The 17,711-nt window shown below is 41.7% G+C and overlaps 1 protein-coding gene across 1 annotated transcript in view; it reads right to left on the bottom strand.

Annotated features, from left to right (window-relative positions):
* AIG1 (androgen induced 1) overlaps window positions 1-17,711 on the bottom strand; it is a 129,761-nt gene that overhangs the window by 1,213 nt on the left and 110,837 nt on the right. The window contains exons 4-5 of the mRNA XM_054162670.1: window positions 14,873-14,988; window positions 3,070-3,233 (exon numbers count right to left, since the gene is read on the bottom strand). Coding sequence (XP_054018645.1) covers window positions 3,070-3,233; window positions 14,873-14,988 — 280 coding nt within the window. The remainder of the gene's footprint in view (window positions 1-3,069; window positions 3,234-14,872; window positions 14,989-17,711) is intronic.

Below are 17,711 nucleotides of genomic sequence, written 5' to 3'. Positions count from 1 at the left end.
TAAAAATTTCAGTTTAGAAGAGCCTACATGGAGACGTTCTTCTAACGCATTAATCTTTCTTTTCCCTTTACTGAATGTTCACATGCTTTTGCTTATGTTACCTCACCTGCTGTGAATGAAAATAGCATCTGTACACCTGATGGCAGTGGTTGTCCACTAATGAACTACACAGTCCTCCCTCCCTCCAGACCATTTTCAAATCAGCCTATCCTCCCCCACCACCACGCTCAGCCTTTGATGGCTCCAGGCGTTTGGGAACACTTAGTTGCCTCACCTCCTCTGTTCACCTACAAGCAAATTACAGCAGATGCTATTATAGCTGAAGCTAAGAAGCCAGCTTTGCCCAAAAGCAAGTTTTAAACATGTGTTTCAGAACTCAGTAAATCTCCTCCCCATTTCAATACTGGATTTTTAAATATTTGCAAGTACGTGTCCCTTCTGGTTCTTTTAAAGAATGAAAAGCCAGCTCCTGTTGATAGGGTTCCTGTCCTGTCTTGTAATAGCCCGGTCATTCAGTGATATCAGGAGGGCTGAGGTGAGTGCAGGGCTCCTTAAAGAACTTATCCTTGCTGCAGAACTTGTCTCTTTTTCTATGCTGAGCAAAGTCTGGGCCAGGCAGCAGATTGTGTTTTTTCTGGCAATGGAAACATTTAGCTATTTCATATGCCTGTTCCTGGACAATGAATTACTATTGGTATCGGACAAAAGTATTGTTCTTCTGACTAAGCCCTCTCTGCCAGACATCTCAAACACAAATATTACTTTTGGAGGTTTTGGGGCCTGCTGCATGCTAAAAAAGAAGGACTTCTGAGGACTGAAAGCAAAAGAGAAGCAGTATTTAAGAAAGCTGAGAGGAAAATCCAGTCACAAGTATTATCACTTGCTAATGTAATATATGTGTAGATGGTAAGTGCACCAAAGTCACTTTGAAAGCATAGTTAATTAATTCCAATAAGGGAAACAATAAAACCCATCTGCAGTTAGAAAGCACAACTGAAGAGCTTCCTCGCTGAAAGAAGTAACACAGAAACAAATGGGTCTGTGCATTGCCAGCAGTCCAAGTACAATGGCCCTGAGATTTCCTGGCAAACCAATGTAATGGAAGAGCCACACTCAAAGGTTTAACAACCAAAACAAGAGGCCAGGTCCAAAAGATTACAGTGAGTTTACAAGGCCAATCATGAGTCTTCTCCTTTCAGCTGGAAGGAACTTTTCCAATAGTTTTAAATGAGCTGTTTTATTAGACCTTTAAAAGAGCCTCTTGCATTTCTTTTGAAGCACTCTACTGCAGATGCATCGAATAGTTTGGCAGGAACACATATACCCTCAAAACTGTGGACAGACATTGGCTTGTACAAAGGGCAAATTTTTCCTTGCCTACCATGTTTGTGGTTTAACTTGGAAAAACTAACTGCAAATCATTTTGTCAGTAGCGAGGTTTTATTTAATGCATTTTCAGAGGAAAAGGAAAAAACTCCAAACACAAAACAACTCTTTCCCACCCTAGAAATCTTGTAATGGTAGATTGCTTTGAATGGCAAACTTAATCCGCCAAGTCCCTTTTCAAATAAGCACAGTTATCAACTAGTATTTTCCCAAGTCTGACAGACTGGCATAATTTTACATCTCTGGTGTTTGTGGTGTGCCTGCCATGTATTTCAGGTTAGGCTTATGCTAAGTGTGTCAAGCACAGCAAATCAGCAGCCAACCCATTTTCTGGTTTGCAAGCGCTTGAGCCACAAAGGACTTTGGATTGATATTCATTAACCAAATCAAGGAAGTAACAGAGAGGATAGTATGGCCATGGAAGAGGTTGAAAGAATTACTCAACTAGTGTTAGCTCCTCTAAGGTCAAGGGCCATGAAAATCTGGGACTTCTTATGCATACAGTGGAACAGTGAGGGAGATTTTCCTCCATTTACTTATTCATGACTTGGTAAAAGCATGTGATTCTCCACCACATTATTATTCCTCATACAGGACTTACATCAACTCAAATTATTTCTTGTAGCTGCCTTTTCTTAGAAACTTCTTTCCTGAATTATCTTAAATATGTGAACATGACATCAAACTGAGGACTGAAAACTAGACATGAACACTGTGACCAATTATTGCTCATACTGGAGCATGGGTATAAAAACTTTGTACCCAGGTGCTAATATGGGCAAACGGCAAGTAAAACTGCTTTGAGCTTCTGGCATTAGGCTCTGTCTAATATATGAGACCTTGTTAAGAGATTTGTCTGTGAAATAAACTGTGAATTTACAGTGTATTAACCAGTGCACACTAAGTTTCCTAAAAGGGATGCATGTTGTTCACATAGTCTCAATGTGTTATGGTCCCAACTAATGTGATGACAGAATTCCCATGGAGCATAGATTTCACTCCAGATGTGATTTGCACTATGGAAATGATGAATGTTGTCTGCTTATTTCAGGTAATTTGATAAATGAAAAGCATCACTCATAGATTAAAGGAACCTACTTTTAATCTTGTGTTTGTCTTGTTTTCCCTTTTCCTCAGCAATGGGTGGCCTAGGCAGGGTAGGTAATGTAGACTCTGCACAGCCAAGTTTATACTGCACTAAGGTGATCTGTCATTGCTATTATTTTATTGACATGAACATATTGATTTCCCTTGAGTAAACTTATAAGCAGAAAACACCTTATACCTGAAAATACTGAAAGAATATAATTTTATTTCTAAATCTACGCTTACCATTAGCAGAAGCTTACCATTCCCACAGAATGATACCATATTATAGCTGCATTTAATGGGTTCATCAGCTAATGAGTGGGTTGTAAACCAAGTGGGTTGTAAACCTCTCAGGTAACTGCCAACAGATCTTGAATTAGTATTGGAAGCTGTAAAAAAGAATACATAATTCCTAGCTCATCATGCTCTCCAGCAGCTATTCTGTTCATGTGGCTGCTTTTAACAGTGAGCAAGATACTTCAGTGGAACTTCTCCTTTGTTTTAGCCAGCTTAAAACCTTCTTGACTTTCAGGGAAGCATAACCAAGTCCTGCCAGTGCATTTAATGAGTTAATATTTCTGAAACAATACTCACATTTTGGGGTGTCCCAGATGTAGTTGTTCAGGACCTCTCCCACCAAGTAGAACACGTTCATTACTACAGTAGCAGCTGCAAAAAAGATTATTTTGGCACCTGGGCTGAGGTGCTCAAGAAGCGGGTACACCCACACTCCTGTAACGTGGTGAATCCAGCACACCCTGAAACAAAAAGAGAAATAACAAGTACTGACTCTTACAGCCCTGTTTTTCAAAAGTAGCTCAGGCTGTAGGCTTAGCTACTGCAACCTGAAAGGATTCCAAGTTGCAACTGTACTGGAGAATCTGGATGAACTCCACCCAGAACAGACATTGTAAGTGATTACAATATGATTCTCCACATCCTTACTGCTTTGTTTTTAATTTAATGCAAGCAGTTAGCCAATTTTCATGTTCTGCTGTAAGCAGGTATTTCCTTACTGCATTTATGTTTATGAGGAATACACTCCCCTGTTTTGTGCAGCAGCATGGGAGCTGCAGTACCCTCTATGACAAGTAGGTTCTTTGTCCAAAGAGCATTCAGAGTTCCCCAGGCTCTCCTACACAGCCTAATTCTCTACATTCTGCAGCATCTTTCTTTCTTTTTGTATACAATTGTGTGTTTCTGCTGCTTCTCCTTGCTACACTTGGCAAATATGTCAGGTTTTGGGTTTGCCAGAAACATACAGTTCAGCTTCTCTTTGAGAGAATAATCTCTTCAGTGGTTTAGATTGCTCCTTCTTTTCTTTCAGTTACCTGCTATCATTTGGTATCTATTAATTTTTCTCTAGGTAGGAATAGGTCTTGCTTGAAACTAGATTTGAAGAGGAAAGGGATTATTAATCTCATGCTGGCCTGTGACAAACAGTGGGGCAGCTCATCAGAGGCAGAGGGATGGAGTGCTAGGAAGTGCTCTCAACTTGTAGCCCTGAGGCAAGCCAGGGACAATGCAACGGGACACCCCTAGGGAAGCAAGGGGGATTTGCACAAGAGGGTGCCATAACCAGCCCAGCTGAAGTGCCTCTACATGAATGCACACAGCTTGGGCAATGAACGGGATGAATTAAGGGCCACTGTGCTGCTGGAAAGCCAAGACATAGTGGCTCTTACTGAAACTTGGTGGGATGATTCCCACGACTGCACCATAGGGATAGATGGGTACAAGCTCTTAGGAAGGATGGGCAGGGTAAAAGGGGAGGAGGTGTTGCCCTCTACATCAGTGACCAGCTGGAGCTCCTCCTAGGGAAGGATGATGAGCTGGTTGAGAGCATATGGGTGAAGATTAAGGGGAAGGTGATGTTACTGTAGGGGTCTGCAACAGGCCACCTGACCAGCAGAACCAAGCAGATGAGGCACTCCACAGGCAAAGAGAAGCGGCTTCATGTTCGTACGCCCTGGTCCTCGTGGGGGATTTCAGCTATCCTGACATCTGCTGGAGGGACAACACAGCAAGGCACCAGCAAACCAGGATGTTCCTGGAATGCAAAGATGACAACTTCCTCCTCCAAATGGTGGAGGAACCAACAAGAAAAGGTGCTATGCTGGACCTTATTCTCACCAATAGGGAAGGGCTGGGGACTGATGTGAGGCTCAGGGATAACCTTGGCTGCACTGACCATGAAACAATAGAATTTAAGATCCTCAGAGCAACTAGGAGGACGTATCCCAAGCTTACAACCCTGGACTTCAGGCATGCAGACTGTGATTGCTCCAGGGATCTGCTGGCCAAAGTATCATGGGACAAAGCCCAAGAGGGAAGAGGTGCCCAGGACAGCTGCTCAGCATTCAAGGATCACCACTTCCATGCCCAGGTGCAAAGTATGCCCCCAAAGAGGAAGGCATGAAAGAATTTTAGGGGACTGGCTGGATGAGTAAAGAGCTCCTGGACACACTGTCACACAAAAAGGAACTATAAATAGTGGAAGCTAGAATAGTGGACAGCTAGAATAGGGGATATACAAGGAAGCTGCCTAAGCAGCAAACAGACCTTGCTAGAAAAGCTAAAGCTCAGTTAGAACTAAATCTAGCCAGGGATATCAAGGACAACAGCAAATATTTCTGTAGGTATATTAATGGTAAAGAGAAGACTAGGGAAGGTATGGGCCCCCTCAGAAAGGAAACAGGTGAACTGGTTGCAAGTGACATGGAGGAGGCTGAGGTTCTCAATGACTTTTTCACCTCAGTCTTCGCTGGCAAGGGCTCCATCTGCACTCCCAGAATAATGGAAGATAATGGCAGGGACTGGAAGAAGGAACTGCCCATTGTGAGGGAAGTTCAGGTTCATGACCATCTGAAGAACCTGAAAGGGTTCAAGTCCGTGGGACCCAATGAGATACACCCATGGGTGTATATGCCACTTGCTATTCTATTCCAAAAGTCATGGCAGTCTGGGGAGGTCCCCACTGACTGGAAAAGGGGAAACATAACTCCCATTGTCAAAAAGGGAAAGAAGAATGACCCAGGGAACTATAGGCCTGTCAGTCTCACCTCTGTGCCTGGTAAGAACATGGAGCAGATCCTCCTGGAGGCACTGCTGAGACAGAAGAATAACAAAGAGGTGACTGGGTACAATCAGCACAACTTCACCAAGGCCAAATGCTGCCTGACAAACCTGGTAGCCTTCTATGACAAGGCCACAGCACTAATAGGTGAAGGCTGAGCAACTGATGTAATTTACCTGGACCTGAGCAAAGCCTTTGACACTGTCCCACACCACATCCTGGTCTCCAAGCTGGGTTTGATGGATGGACCATTCAGTGGATACAGAACTGGCTTGATGGCCACACCCAAAGGGTGGTTGTCAATGGGTCCACATCCAAGTGGAGGCCAGTGACCAGTGGAGTCCTTTAGGTATCAGTACTGGAACCAGACCTGTTTAACACCTTTGTTGGTGATGTGGACAGTGGCATTGAGTGCACCTTCAGCAAGTTTCCTGATGACACTAAGCTGTGTGGCACAGCAGACATGCTGGAGGGAAAGGATCCATCCAGAGGGATCTTGACAGGCTGGGGAGATGAGCACAAGCCAACCTCATGAGGTTCAACGAGACCAAATGCAAGGTCCTGCATCTGGTCTGGGGCAATCCCAAGCACCAATCTAGAGGCTGGGCAGTGACTGGCTTGAGAGCAGCCCTGAAGAAAAGGACTTGGGGGTGCTGGGGGATGAGAAGCTCAACATGAGCCAGCAGTGTGCACTTGCAGCCCAGAAAGCCAATCACATCCTGGGCTGCATCAAGAGAAGCATAGCCAGCAGATCGAGGGAGGTAATTCTCCCCCTCCACTCCATTCTGGTGAGACCCCACCTGGAGTTCTGTGTCCAGTTCTGGGGCCCCTGTTACAGGAAGGTTCTGGATGTGCTGGAGCACGTCCAGAGAAGGGCCATGAGGATAAGCAGAGGGCTGAAACACCTCTCCTATGAGGACAGACTGAGGCAGTTGGGGCTATCCAGTCTGGAGAAGGGAAGGCTATGAGGAGACCTTATCATGGCCTTCCAGTATCTTAAGGGGGCTTACAAGAAAGCTGGTGAGAGACTTTTTAGTGTGTCAGGTAGTGATAGGACTAGGGGGAATGGAGCAAAGATAGAAAAGGGTAGATTCAGATTGGATGTTAGGAAGAAGTTCTTCACCATGAGGGTGGTGAGACACTGGAACATCTTGCCCAGGGAAGTGGGAGAAGCTTCATCCCTGGAAGTTTTTAAGGCCAGGCTGGGTGGGGCTCTGAACAGCCTGATTAAGTGTGAGGTGCCCCTGCCTGTGGCAAGCAAGTTGGAACTAGATGATCCTTGAAGTCCCTTCCAACCCTGACAATTCTATAATTCTAGAATAAACATTTAGGAAATAAAACAAAAAAGAAACCACATCAATGAAATTCTGCCCAGTTTCACACTCAACATAAAGGAAAAGGAATAATGGTGGTTTGTTGGCCAGAGAGATTTTTTGCATTTGGCTACAGTAGACTACTGTACAGTACTGTACAGTAGTACACTAATCCAAGAAACAGGATATCAGCTTTGTAGGATTGCAGCTTGAAGAAGCTCTCTGGGTAAGTGATTTCACTGTGTGTGACTGTAATGGACACCTGCACCCTCTGAAGGGACAGCTTCTGCATTGAGATCTGACATGGTGAGTGGTGAGGTCAGAGGGAGCAGAGCAAGTCCACATGTTCCAGTAGATGGAAGTTAAGCAAGGTAATGCTGCCAAACAACTGAGCAAACATCACGGAGGCTAACCAGGAAAAGCACTCAGTGGAGACAGGCTGGGGCCCACGAGCTGCTGGGCTGTCTTCAAAAATGTAAATATCTTCCTTTCTGACCTGGCAATTTGAGAGAAGGTCACAGAGAAGCGCAGCTAGAGAAGACTCAGCAGCTGCACAGACTGTTATTGATGGCAATTTCCATGTCCATATGATTTGCTTCACTTGCTGGTACTTCATTTAAGGAAGACTTGATCACTAGATCAGCAGTTATAGACTCTTAAGGGCAGAGACACAGAAGTCCACTCAAAACTATTACCCTACATGACTGACAGAGTACAGAATCCCTGTTTTAACAATTCTCCAACACCCTGGAAATGTACGTGGTTGTCATAGCTTCCCTCCTCCTTAGAAAAGCTTTTATTACAGCCAAATTCTTAACAGTTGGACACTTCATGTAGGAATTTACATGTGTCAGTAAATTAATCTGCATGATCTAAATGCAGATAAAACCCCTTTCTCCAAATGAGTTCACATATGGAAAATGATCTCAGTACTTCAGTTATTTTCCACAATGCTCTTCTGTACTGGAATTAACCTGACAAAGCAAAGGTATTTGAAAAAATAAGGCTTCCTGTGTAATCCAAGGTAATAAATAGGGGATACCATGTTCCTCCTGATCGAAGAAAAAGATGGAACAGTTGGGGAGAAGGTAATGGGATGCCCTCTACTCCCAGGCTGGCTTAGCAGGGAGTTGTCAGTTATTGCCTAGCACTTTTCATTTTTATTTGCTTTCATTTTACAGTCATTCTTTGAAAAACAAGCTTCAAGGAAAAAGTCTGAGAAAAAGGCCAGCGCTTCTTTTCACTTATTTTGGCTGGTGTGATGAAACTGTCTAACACTATAAAGCACCTTTACAGAGGGGCTTTCCAAAGGACCTTCTGAGCTTCCTCTAAGTAACCAAATTCATGAACCAAGCAGAAGGCATTTAATAGAATGTATTTATGCTGGAAAGAGGAAGTATTTCCTAAACCCAACCAGTGAGATCCTGAATTGTCAGCGATCTCTGGTGAGTTCAGAGTCTTTAAGAACAGCTCATGCATTCTGCTCTCTACTGCCCAGGAGCCCACTCATTGCTTGGTGACACTGCTTGTGCCTTCAGCATAGCTGTTGTAGGCTTTTCCTTAGTGTAGACACACCACAGAAACTCATGCTTTGAGTACAAGATGTCCTCAGGAGACAACAGTCACAAACTTTCCCAATCAGTCACCACGATCTTCCTTAAAATGAGCTGTACCATGCTGCTCACTGCATTAGGATGGAGCAGGATTAGCCTCTCCTCACTGAGCAGTGACACACTGACTGTTCCTGCATTGTCTGAACTACAAATGGAAGCAGCAAAGGGATGACTGCTGCCATGGAAACCTCACCTGATGGCCTTTCTTAGGTTCATTTCTGTTTGAATATCTTGATGCCGCACAACAAAGGGCTGATCAACTGTAGGCATAGAGCTTCCACACAAGATTGCTGATTACTGATGTTAATGAATGCCTTCAATGTTGCAATTCTACTAGTCATGATTCCCGTCCAACCTCATTATTAGATATGCACAGGGGAGTATGCATTAAGATTTATTTAGGAGTGCAAATCTAAATCCAATTTAAGACCCTATTATTGAGCAGGTATAAAAAATGGGTCGATTAGATAAAAATAAAATGAGAAGAAAAAGTTTAAGCTAAAACTGGCCTGGCTACTTTTGAAAAGATAAAATTAACTTGAACATCCCTGTATTTTTGTTCTGTGGCAGCCAATGTAGACATAACTATGTGTTTTCAAAGATGAATGTGTTACAGGTCATCAAGCCATTTGTCAGAACTGTTAAGGAAGAATGGAAACAGTCATACATTGTATTAAAATTAAAATGCCTGCTAAAAACCCTGGCGATCTCCAGAAGTTTTCAATCACCTAGTACAGAAGTCTTTTTAAAGAAGACATCAAAAATTTTACTTTGCAGCTGTTTTTCACTTCCAGTATAGAGTGTAGATGCCGTAGATCTCTTATTATATCAAAGAAATCAGGAGGAAAGGAAACCTCTGCAGAGAAGACGCATGGTCATTTATTCATTGGCTATAGATCTTTTGTTAATGTGGAAAAGTAACAAAAACCAGATGGAGCCTTGTGGTTTATGTGTGCTCCACCTGTCCCTTTGGGTAATGCAACTCTTACAATACCATGTGTAAAACAGTCCTGGTAGAAGCAAGCTCAACAGGTGGAAATCATTGCAGATAACCAAGACACCTGAAAGATTTTGCAGTGGGAGGCACTGTACAGAACAGTTGCTCCTTTATGATGGCTCCTTTCAGCTACAGGAATTTGAATGTATTTGCACAGCTTGGTGGCATGTTGTGTTCTGAACTCTTGAGTTTCCACCTGTTTCCTAACAAGTCAAGTCCTTCAGTGAAATCTGCAGCCAAACAACAATCAGTGTTATGTGTTCTGGAAATGGGAACAACTGGATGAGAGGCTGTGTAACTTCAAGAGTGGTGAATTAGAGAACACAGAATAATAATGCATGCCATAAAATGACTGAAGAGTTCCCAATGGTCTTCCTCAAAACAGAAGCACTCAAACAGAACTCAGAGACAAGAAATTCTAATGTAATAATGGAAATAGCTTTCTGCATGATACCTAATTAACCACTAGAATTCTCTTCTTTTTTTTTTTTCCCTTAAGTGATACACATCACTGAAATAAGATACTTAAAAAAGTGTACAAGCTTGGAAGTCATCTTAATCCACTCCTCTGGGTCACATCATGCAACTCCAGCAAGCTTCTGAAGTCAGGAGACTGTGCAAGCCATAAGAATGTGTACAGTCATGCCTACGTTCAAAGAGTACACGGTATGTAACAAATCAAGACTGAAGAATCCAAGCACCAAATTTTTGACAAAGATTTTGGGAGAAAACATCACTTTGAAGCTGGTTATTTCAGAATAGTTTGCTAAATCTGCTCCTGAAGCACCTGATGTTAGCTACAGTTAGTATGGACACATGACTGGCAATTCCTTTCTTGAATCTTCTGTGTTGTTCAGGTTTCCAGGGACTGACAGATAGGAAAACTGAATCTTTGGTCATGAACAAATCCTAGGCCAATTCCTGTTGTGGCTACTCTTTACCAAACAACAGAACATGGGCATTTTCCATGCTTTTATTTCATGATCTTTTCTAGCATCACTCTTCCTTTTCCACAGTAAGTGAGAACTTAATCCAGAACTATTAACTTGTGGAATTTAAGAAGGTGGCAGGCCTAGAGCAGCGGAATCATGCAAAACTGGAGTAAACCAGTAAGTTGTGGTTCCACAGTAGGGACCAGCCCAGTTCTTTCAAATGCAGGAGCATGATGACCCACACTATTTCTGTTCTACTTTTTGTTTCCAATACTGACTGAGGCACATTTTCATAAATCCATACGATTTCCCTCCCCTTTTCACCTATCCCCAAAACACAGGACAGCTTGTTCTTCATCTGATTAGAATTGTTAAGATCTTGGCCTTAGTAAGATGCTGGGCTTCTTATAATACCAGCCAGCGATACCAAAAATTTGTATTGTTTAGGAATTTTAAAGACTAAAAAATTAGCAAATAACATTATTCTGTTCTGTTCCATCTTCTTACACCAGATTCTTTGTTGATCTGAGCAATGCTGAACCATGCATGGAACACAGGACTGTACTACTTGTATGGGGTGGCTTATGCACTCAGAAGATGACAAGTACCAGAAACCTGCAGCTACAAATGTCACATGCAAAACATACTTAGCATGATACGGTGCTGGCACCCTCTGAGATGAACAAAGCTTAGCAGAAATTTGTGTTTACTTACAGGTAGCTCAAATGACAGAAACTGCAGAATCACTGCAAGGTGCTGTCATCTTTGGAAGTAATATATTTTGATAAATAATATTTCATTTTAAATATAGTAATGGTTGCTATGCCTTCTTGAGCTGTATTTTAAGGAGGTGCACAAGCAAGTGAGAATGTATTATCCATGCATGTCATCTGTGATTGCACTGTTGCTTTGACTGAAACATTTGAGGATGTGGAGGTGGAGGGGAGCCAGAGTGTAACAGTCCATAATGTCTATATCAGACCTAACAGGCTGAGGATTAATGCAGCTTTCTCTCACTGAAAGCACTTCTGCTCTCCCACACTCCTTTCTGGGTCAGGTACAGGGGATACTAATCTTCTCCTGGCCTATTTCTGCTGCTTCTAGTTCTTCCTACTCTTTCCTGTTCTGAGCAGCTCTGACTCCAACTCTTTTCTCCTCCTCTGCATTGTCTCATCACCCACCTCTCTGTCAGCCTTCCGCTCTGATTTCAAAGCCTCTCTCTCCCTCAGAGCTTTTTCCACTTGCATGATTTCAGCTTTCAAGCTTCTGATCTGTGAGCTGCACGTTGCCTTACACATTTCTCTTTTAACCCATGGTTCTAGATAATTTCTTTTACTAAAAGACTTTTCACTGATTTCTCTGATCTCAAACTTCTGTCCCCAGTGCTCTCTTCCAAAAGCATTCACCACCCTCTCCCTACATAAGGACCCTCAGCATACCTTAGCACAGCCATGCTGTGTCTCTTCTGCTCCAGTGGCACTAGCAACCTCAGAAATCTTCCTTCTTTATCCTGCCCTTCTTTATTGACATGGCTGTCAATTCCCACCAAGCTTCACATTCTAACTCTCCACCCTTCTCTTATGAATGTCCAGGTTTGTTCCAGCAGTCTGCATCCTCATCCCTTTTCCAACATCTACTCTTTTAATCTTCCTCTCCTTCTATGGAGATTCACTAGCACAAATCCTACTGACAGCATCAATCTCAAATTTGTTCCAAATTCTCTGAGTACATTCCTTTCTTAAATTAATTCAGCAAATTATCCCATCTAAATGCTCTCCCTTGGCAAAACTACAGAACTCTCCTAAAGTCTTTTCAAGAGAAACTTTATTTTCAAATGAAGTTTAAAGGTACCTGAGCTCTTTAAATAGATTTATCAAAGAATGAAGGAAAGAATCAAGTTCTAACTTGGCACATGTGGAGGCAGCTCCTAGTGAGACAGAAATAAGAAAGCAGATCAAGTCTTGTGCTCCTAAACACAGACCCCAGCATGACTAGAGCAGTGGAGTCAGGTTCTTAGGGTCTGTTTTTTTTTATGTCCTTAAGTGCTCAAAAGCAGAGGGAACAAGAAAACCATTTAAAATAAACGTATTTGTCTCAGTTTATTTTAGGGACGTATTAAGCTCTGATACTAGTTATCATGAAGTCATTCTTATTACAAGAAGCAACACATTTCTGGCTCTTTTCTGCTCCTTGACAACCAACTCTATGCACCCATTGGCAGTATTTTGTGGTAGTACTGGCAAGCTCTTGGATTTTCTTAGTGCTATCTAGATTTAACAATTCAATACAAGTCGTGACCTTTTCAAGCCATGCTAAATAAAGCAAATCAACCTTCCCAGTCTTATCCCATGGCCTTGATCCTGAAAGTCCATGTATGGTCTGCAACAGGCAATTCAAGTCTGTGAATTCTCTGCCTGGGCACAGTTCCTTAAGAGCAAGGCAGAGCTCCCCCTCCCTGAGAGCCTACTCAAATGCTCTCTGAGTGAAGAGAGAGAATATAAAAAATCTGAAAGAAAAATAGAAAAAAGTCTTATGCTTCTCAGATAATATGTCTCAGAGTAATGTTCAAGGGATATCAAGTTATTTAGCTAGGTCCTCCCAGTCTCAGTGATTCTATTCAGAGCTGTTAGCCTGTTTTCTCATTTACCAAACATACACATTAAAAGTTTGCTATTCTACCATCTCTTTCATAAATAAAAGATTTGGTCATACATGAAGCTCAACAAACCCACCCAATTAACGGAATCAAATCTGTACAATATCCTCATGCATACTCCTCCTTTACAGTACATAGTGTGACATGATAGAGAAATCATGTAGCATAGTAACAATGGTTCTGCTGAAGTGAGGAGAGAGTTCAAAATTTAAGGGAGACAGAAATCACCAGGTCAGCAACAGTCTCCACTTTAAACTGAGTGCTGCAGTGAAAACACTTCTAGTGAGGGAAATGCAACATAGGAAAAAAGACAAATTCTCAAGAAGCAGATCCAAAACTTCTAAGTAAGAAAACATAAACCAAGAACTAAGCCCCCACAGGGGACTCATGGACAACCAAAGATACAAAGGAAGGCAGTTCCACCAGGTTGCCCATAACTAAGTCATTTGCAGGTCTAGTCTCATTTTAATGCACTATGCTAACCTTGAAGTGTCTAAATGGTACACCAACAAGAGCAGTAAATCAGAATTAAGCAATTACAAACCCTCTGAGTGATTAAGGTCTCTACTTTAATGTAGTTACTTAGCAGCAGGAGTATACTGGATCTCTGAAAAGCTAGTCTTGAGTAAAAGGGATGGGAAATCCCTCACTTTTAATACTTTCTGGTAAATTTTCCCAACCAGATTATATTGGTATCACTGAGCCATGATTTGGCTTGCAGCTTCAACCAAATTTTGTATATAGGCTTCAATAACACCTGCAGGCTGAAGACATGCAGAACTTCCAGATGATGGCACAGTGCAGTACATGCCTACCCTAGTCTTCCCCAAAAATCTTTCGTAAGAGTAGATGGAGGAAGTGGGCTGTAAGTGCAGAGTTTTGCAGGATGACCTATAGGCTGAATAAGCAATTGTCTCAGACCTCCTTTAGAGAAATCACAATTTGGAATAAGGTGAGTCACTTGAGAATATCCCTATCCATTCACAATATAATGAACATGTAGGCAAAGCCAATGAACAGCAAAAGCAAAGGGAGATGATCATAGGCTGTAACTGGGTATCTACTTAGTAGTTAATTTCTTAATGTGGAATATTATTCCTCTGCTTTATTTGTCAAGCCATATGAGTATCACACTGATATTGTAACAGATTCTTAAAAGATTTTAAGACACCTCTGGTTTTATTCTGCTTGCTGAACTGGACTGTTTTAATCTTCTCTTCCTGTTGAATACGTGTCTGTCACATAGGCAGGTGTTTGAATAGGCACTACTTATTTTAATGTTGTATAAGAAAGGCTATTTCTGGTTTAGTTTCATTTTTCACAAACATTTTTGTTTTTAAAACACGCTTCAGAGCATTTGGATTACTGGCTTATTCTGTAATCAGTTTTATCACAAGAATTCATTAACTAGTAAAGAGAAAAGACAGTGCTCTATCTTTTCTTTTGCCACTTAAATACTGATGCAGGAAATAATTTGCCTATTCTCAATTTTACTTGATAGAAAAAAACCCTAAGCAATAAAATCAAGCTCCAAGAAAAATATTTAGCTTGCAAAAAACTTGAAAAATGTACCCTTGGAAAGACCACTGCTTACATGGGATTGTTCAACAAATTCCTGTTGTGTGAGGTTTGGCATATACTTTCTAAAAATATAAGCATCTGGGGAAACCAGACAAAGCCCAGGTCTTGGACCAAAGGAGGCATGCAGCACGAATCTGTTGGCGATTATATCCATAATGAAGCATGTGCCCAAATTTAGCCGTACGAATCCCCCAGCACAACACGAAACCCCAGCGCGCACAGCCCTTACCATAAAATATAGCCAACAGCGAAGGTGCACACTGCAGTCAGGCCACAGCTCCTGCTGGGATACTGATGATGTGTTGTTCTCATCTCGATTAATACAAAGGGCAAGACTGTCGTGTGCTGAAAAACCAGAACAAGGGAAAACCAGGTGATACAAATGATTCTCACTGCATTTCCGTGCTAGTTCTACGATAAGGAGCTTAACCACAAAACCCTGAAGACAATTTCTTGATGGTTAGCAAGACAGTCTAAAATGACTGTCCATAAAGCTGAACAACAACCCAAACAATATTGCAGCTATAACATTCAATAGCTTGAGAGAGCAGAAAAAAACTGAGTGAGCAGAATACGCATTTCCTTTTGTCCAGGAATCCAAGGCAGATACTCAGTGAGTAAAAGGGGGATGTGGCAGGAGGGGACACAGGTCCCAGCTCCAGTTTGGCCTTGCAGTTGCTCTGTGAACTTTGCCACATCACCTCTGTTTTTTTGATCCTTCAAGTCAGCAGGCAAGGCAACTGATTTTCAGGGACTCTAAGCACAAACAATGACAAAATAATTAATATAAATGCTCCTGACAATTAGGTTTATATGTATCTCAATATGGAGACTTGAAAACAAAGGACATTTTCAAATGTTAGCCTCAATACCTTTGTTCCTTCACCTGTAAGACAGGAGCAATTATCTTCTTTAGAAAGGTGTTGTGAATCCTAATTTGATAGTTGTGCAAAATGGTTTTAGACTCCCAAATGAAACACATGAAATCCAAAGCTGTAAAAACCATTTTCAACCACTTGTCTTTATTTAGCTGTGAAACTCCTTATTTTGTCATTTTCCCATACATATTACCTACATTGCCTTCTGAGAGGGTCTGTTCATCCAATTAATGTCAGCAGCATGAAAAATTGCATCTAATCTGCCCCCTAACACTCTATGTCAATATTTCAGAGTGCTGGAAGGAATGAAAATATACATAAGTGAAAAACAAACATGCTAGGGAATAAACCCATAATTTCTGCATACACAGCTCACCTAGGTGAATCCAGAAACATATTCTACATTGCCACTATGGTGCCAAGTTATCACTGAAGTCCAAAGGGAATTACTTTGGTTGAGAGCTTGTCTCTGGGGCTTGGTGTGACTGTGAACTCTTCTGCCCAGTCCACAGGGAGATCTGCAGATGCAAGGACTGCAAGGGCAGCCTAAGACCTAAACCAGGTTCAATCCTTCCCCAAGTAACTACCATCAACTGAAAAAGAAGGTCATAGTTTACAGTGGCCACATTCTGCCATCAAGTGCACAAACATAGTTCTGGGGGAGTTGGAGGACCAGATTTTAAAGTTTGTAGTAATTATGCTGTAAGCTCACATTGGTTTTCACCAACATGAAGACAGTACAGGCATGGAAGAGAAATATCCTTCCATGGATAAACAGTCCAAATGAGAGGAAACAGAGTGGAATATGAGCCTTCAACAACTGCAGAGAAGAAGAACTGATGAATGGGAAATGATAATGGAAGGGCTCTGGCTCAGAGATGTAACATAATTTGAATTGAGTAGCTGTTTTGATTTTCAAAGCATTAGCAATTAATGACTAGCATTTGAGGAATGTCAAGTGGATAATACAGTAGGTAGGAGAGCTTTCAATTTCTTCATCCTTTAACAACTTGTTTCTTCATCCCTTTAAACAGTATAGATCAGCATCAAGGGAATACAAAGATGTTTTGCATGCAGTCTGTGATAGAGGTGCCCACTATTACAAGAAAGGTCTGCAAACAGTGCAGGACCTTCAGAGTCCAATTATAGGGACTGACAACAAAGCGAGCCCTGGAGATTCACCTGCACATCTTGCATCTGTACGGAAAAGGTCTTCAGACAGAGATCAGTACCTCACTCTGTGTAACCTCCGAAGCACAGTAGCTAGAGGCTGGATCTCCTGCCCTGCCTCCATTACCTCTTCAGAGTTAAAAAAAAGAAGGAAAACACGGACTATTAACTCCAAATACCACCCTTGATACTCCTTGTACAATGTATTCCTGTGATCCAGTCATTTAGTCTTAACTCGTTATATGGATGATGGTTACAGCTCCTTTTCTCAATTGAAATGTTTATCACTTTAGATACTGCTTGTTGATGCACTCTTCAGTGATAATAACAACTCAACAGCTTGCCAATTAAAAAGTAGTTAAAATAATTCCAGCAATCAAGTCTTAATCTAGAATATTTTTTTTCCTTTCCCTCCTCCTAATTCCTGTGGTTATGTAATAAAATAGGTCATTATTTTCCTAAATTTTCCTTTCTGCTCTTTTCCAAAGGTAAGGAGGAAAAAGAGGATAATGAACTCTATCACTAAAGAGTCTGTCTACAAAATCATGTTAAAAGTACAGTACAATTAAAAGTGTAAGAGGAAAATCAAAGATGTGTATCTATAATCCTAGTCTATTATAGTAAATGTTGCTGCTACCTGCAAAATGGCAGTTCTGCAAACACCGCATATCCAGATCGGGAGCTTCAGTTTAATACGTCGAACTTCAGTTTAATATGCCACTCTAAAAAGCTGTTTCAGATCCTTTGCCCAAACTACAACCAAGATAGAATTTCCCTTTCCTACATTTCGGCCCCTCAAAACCCCTATTTTAAAAACCATGAAATGTTGTAGGGCTGGGAAAGTTGCAGGAGGCCAAAAATCTCTTACTCTTTTAATGTTTTTGCCACTTGACTGATGAATAAACCTGGGGCAATGGAAATCTGAAGCTTAGAGAGAAAATACCACTGATGCTTGCTCGACCTGTTTGTTAAAGATCACACCATAGAGATCAAAGATGCCTGACTAGTATCTGAAGGACT

This window comes from Dryobates pubescens, chromosome 6 (genome assembly GCF_014839835.1).
Source record: "Dryobates pubescens isolate bDryPub1 chromosome 6, bDryPub1.pri, whole genome shotgun sequence".
NCBI lineage: Eukaryota > Metazoa > Chordata > Aves > Piciformes > Picidae > Dryobates > Dryobates pubescens.
This window is presented reverse-complemented; position numbering and strand designations above follow the sequence as displayed.